Source organism: Zea mays, chromosome 4, assembly GCF_902167145.1.
Source record: "Zea mays cultivar B73 chromosome 4, Zm-B73-REFERENCE-NAM-5.0, whole genome shotgun sequence".
Lineage (NCBI taxonomy): Eukaryota > Viridiplantae > Streptophyta > Magnoliopsida > Poales > Poaceae > Zea > Zea mays.
In genome coordinates, this window is record NC_050099.1 from 6415605 (window position 1) to 6419674 (window position 4070).

The 4070-nt window shown below is 49.4% G+C and overlaps 1 protein-coding gene across 2 annotated transcripts; it reads right to left on the bottom strand.

Annotated features, from left to right (window-relative positions):
- Window positions 1-2340: 2340 nt before the first annotated feature.
- LOC103652776 (cyclin-dependent kinase inhibitor 3) lies at window positions 2341-3778 on the bottom strand. 2 transcript variants are annotated; one of them, XM_008679738.4, is made up of 2 exons: window positions 2947-3759; window positions 2341-2837 (listed from the first exon to the last, which is right to left on the bottom strand). In XM_008679738.4, the coding sequence occupies exons 1-2, from the start codon at window positions 3507-3509 to the stop codon at window positions 2750-2752; spliced, it is 651 nt and encodes a 216-aa protein (XP_008677960.1). In that variant the 5' UTR covers window positions 3510-3759; the 3' UTR covers window positions 2341-2749. The 2 variants fall into 2 exon arrangements, with proteins under 2 accessions (XP_008677960.1, XP_023158095.1); XM_023302327.2 differs by having other exon boundaries at window positions 2341-3778.
- Between the last annotated feature and the right edge of the window lie 292 nt (window positions 3779-4070).

The window sequence follows — 4070 nt, forward strand, 5'->3', positions numbered from 1 at the left end:
AAACAAATTCTACTAATGCATAAAATTATTTCCAATCCTACACCCTATGAATTTGAGATAAACTTATATCTGAACTTTGGAAAATGGTGGAATGTTAAATTCCAAACTAAATAAGTTACTTTATTGAGTGAATTTCAATTCCTGTAAAATGAAGAGATCCAAACGCCCCGTTGGAGGTAACTGAGGCCTAGACTTCTTACCGTCTAATTCAAGAGTGTCTCGAATGCTCCGAGGTAGTAGAGGGCGCCACGACCCTAGTCATTATAAATATGACATGGTGCTCTAGATTTCATTCCTCCATAGTTTCCGGAGATCAAGTTGCTGAGAGAGTTAGGCCACTGCGTTGGTTTAGAGCCAGGGTAGCCGGTCCCAGATCATTCGCTCCCTAGAGCAGTGTGGTTCCAGTGATTGGGTTATATGGCAGCCTTCTTCTATACTAAGATCCTTGAATGTGTCATGATAGCATACAAAGATATATAGACAGACATTCCCCCGAGTACTAACAGCTATTTTATCAAAAGATTCACCAAAATGGCTTTAGCTTCATCGATAAACCTGTTTACAGAGCTAAAGCTAAAAAAAATCTACTTTGCTGATAAAGCAGAGTTGCGCTAGCTAGACAGTAGAATGAGTGGATATTCCCTGCATCAGGTCTCTGGTTAGAACTCATGCGTTTCTCTCCACGACAAGGGACTTTGTACCCGTACTGCTACCATGCCCTCCCAGAATATACCACGACCTGATGCTCGCTCGCCTCTCTCCCGCCTGCCCTAGCTACCAAACAAACAAACAAGCAAGCAAGCAAGCAAGCAGGCAGCTGATGAGCTAGCTAGCCTCAGATCCGATCCAAAGCACCACCACCAACAACCAGCGCGCGCGCTAGACCAATCACTGGCCTCAAACCTGCACGTACAGGGTCGTCCTAGCTAGTGGTTAAACGTTAAAAAAAGAAGAAGAAGAGGACAGCTTTAAGCTAGCTCTTGTTCATGCATCCAACTCGAATAATGGGATACTGCTATTGACCAAGGGGGGATCAGAAGGGACCCCCGGTAGTGCACCGAATGATTAAGCACCCAGAAAAGTGCGATGGGAGGACATGCACCAAGATTCCATCTCCTTTGTATTTTCTTGCCTTTGGAGAGAGAGAGAGGGAGATAAATAGAGAGAGAGAGAGAGGGGTTGTTGTTTTTTTTCCTTCTTCTTTGGTTGCTGATGCAATTATGCCCCCAACAACTAGCTGATGTGTGCCTTTTGACTTGTTTACATGACTGGGAGTCATACCAAACACATGGATCAGCTAAGGTACTATATACATACCCCATCAATTGCTACTGCAGTGTAAATTAGAAGCAACATAGGTTAATTAGCACAACAAAGTTTTACTCTGATCCATTATTAACATCTGATACCAATATATGCCATGAACGAAGTGTAAAGAGGGGAGGGGAGGGGAGGGGGGGGGGGGGGGTGAAAGGAACAAAGAAGTACTGGTGCATGGAAACGGACAGGAGTTGAGTACTGAAGACATGGCGAGCGTACTTTTTAGGCTATATATATAAATGAACTTTTGAGCCTTTTTTCATGAGAGGAAGAAAGGAAAAACTAGAAACTAGCTAGCTAGCATCACCCACACACGAAAGCCTATCACTACTGCGAAATATATAACGAGCAATTTTGGAAACCAAGATGAAATTATTACCGGCTGCTTGTCTGTCTTCATGTGTGGAGTTGAGGCCAACAAATACATGCATGGATCGAAGGTAGAGTTAACTTTTTTTTTTGTGTGAAAAGTAAAGGCCAGCTAGGATAATAAATTTTAAAAAGGGCTAGTATTTGCGTCGGCCGGCCGGGATAAAATGACAGGCCTTATGCATACAATTGCGCATCATGCATGTCGTCGTCGTGCGTGCGGAGGATGAGGCGAAGTAATTAAGCGCATGCAATGCAATGCAACGGCGGCCGGCTAGCTTGAAGCCAAGCCAAATTCACATGTCAGTGGGATCCCATTCCTGAATCGATTGGGAGTACTGAAGGTCGCTACTGTGTTTCAGTTTGGATTTTTTCCAGTCAACTCTGGGAAAACAGCAGTAGTGTCAATTTCCACACTGCTATATACCTCGCTCACTAGCTGCAGGCTGCTAGCCGGCCGGAGAAGAACATTGTTAATTAATAGCCCTAGCTCAAGCTCAAGCTCATGACGCTGCTGTGAGCAATTGGTTAAGCAGCTTGTCATGAGGGAGATAGATTACATGTGACGACGACCAGCAGCTCCTCACAATTAACAACAAAATTTGCACACACGTACGTACCTTGCTCCAAAAAACAAGCAAACAGACGATCGAGGAGAACGAAAGATCACGCGTGGCAGAACTGGTCGATAAGCACAGCTCTAGCAGCATGGGGAGCTCATCAGAAAGCGTCCTCCAATGGATCATCCTATACACAGTTACTACACACACATGCATACTATGGAGTACTAAACTATGCATGTGGTTTAATTTGTCACGGACAGATCACAGAGTACGTGCATGCACCATCAGCTGCATATACGCTAATAATAAATCTAATTAAGGGGTAGTGATGGATGAGTGACAGTCTACAAAAAAATAACGTACGACATCAGGGGAGGATAATAATCAGCACTACTGATGAGTGATGACTCCAGTTTGAAGTTTGCCAGCTGAGGGTGGTCGGAGGAGAGCATTGCTAGCTGCTTGACCTTGAGGTTAACGAACGGACTGTGACGGGTTTACCACCTCCGACCCCCCGTCAGCGGCAGCGGCACCCACTCGAAGCGCCCCTCCAGCGGGCGGTCGAGGGCGACGTCGTAATTGTACCTGCAGAGCGAGGGTGTGCGGAGCTTAGCTTGGAGTCATCAGCTAGCCACCACGCCAACCCAACTGCGCGCGTGGGGCGGTGGAATAATCGAATTCACGTGGTGCTTACGCCTCTGCGAATCGCCGGCGCTCGGCCAGCTCCGCGTCCGCGAAGAAGGCCTCTATCTCGGTTTCCGTCGGCGGCGGTGGCGGCGACGGCGACGGCGACGGCGTCTGGCTGGCGACGCCGCCGACGACGCGGCAGCCGCACTCGTCGTTCTCGTGTTTATTCGCCTTATTCACTTTCGCCACGCCCGCGCCGTCGTCGCAGTCGCCGGCCATCGTCGCAGACGCCTCCTCCTCGTGCTGCTGGCCGAGCCCGTCGTCGGCGCAGAGCTGCTGCTGGCGGGCACCGACACCGAGCACCCGGCCACGGGGGCTCCGCGCGTCGGCCTCGCCCTCGCCCCTGTGGCGCCGGGGGCTGCCGCCGTACGCGCTCTCCTTGGCGCCGCACCACCGCCGGAGGCCTGCCCCGCGGTGGCGCCGCGGCCTGCTTCTCGTCCTCGGGCTGCACGCCGCCGACGCCTCCGACGGCGGCACGCGGCGCCCGCTGCACAGCGTGAGGCACGACGCCGCCGCGGCGGCGGCGGCGCGCGGCTTGCTGCTGCCGCGGATCCTCACGCACTTGCCCATCGATCACGCGCGGCCGGTTGCGCTGCTGGTGTGCCTCTGCCGCTCTGCGTGTGGTGCGGTGCCGTGGCAGCCGCGGACACTGGCTAGCTGCCGGCGGCTTAATTTGTACTGGCGGATGGCGCTTCCGCTACAGTGTGCCTCACATATCAAGGCTCGCCACGTCACGGTAGTGACGGCCCTAGACCTTTTTATTTCATATACGTACAATTCATTTATATGTAATTTTATAGTCCATTCGGTAAATAGATATAAAATAAGCTGCCAAATAGTCCGAACATGTTATAAATGGATATAAAGATTACAATAATATTACTTGGTCTACGCAACGGCATGAAAGTCTCAATTATATATGTTTTCTTCATCCATTTCAAAACAAAATCCCTCTCTCAATGTATGTAACAAGACAATCACCCCCAACGACTATCACCATCTTATTTCTCAATTTAATTTTCACTAAACTCATTACTGGAAATGCATTTTCAACACTTGTTCTTGCCACTGGCGAAAGTAGCACCAATTTGAGAAGCAAGTAAACCATATAAAAAACTTATATTTCTTTGT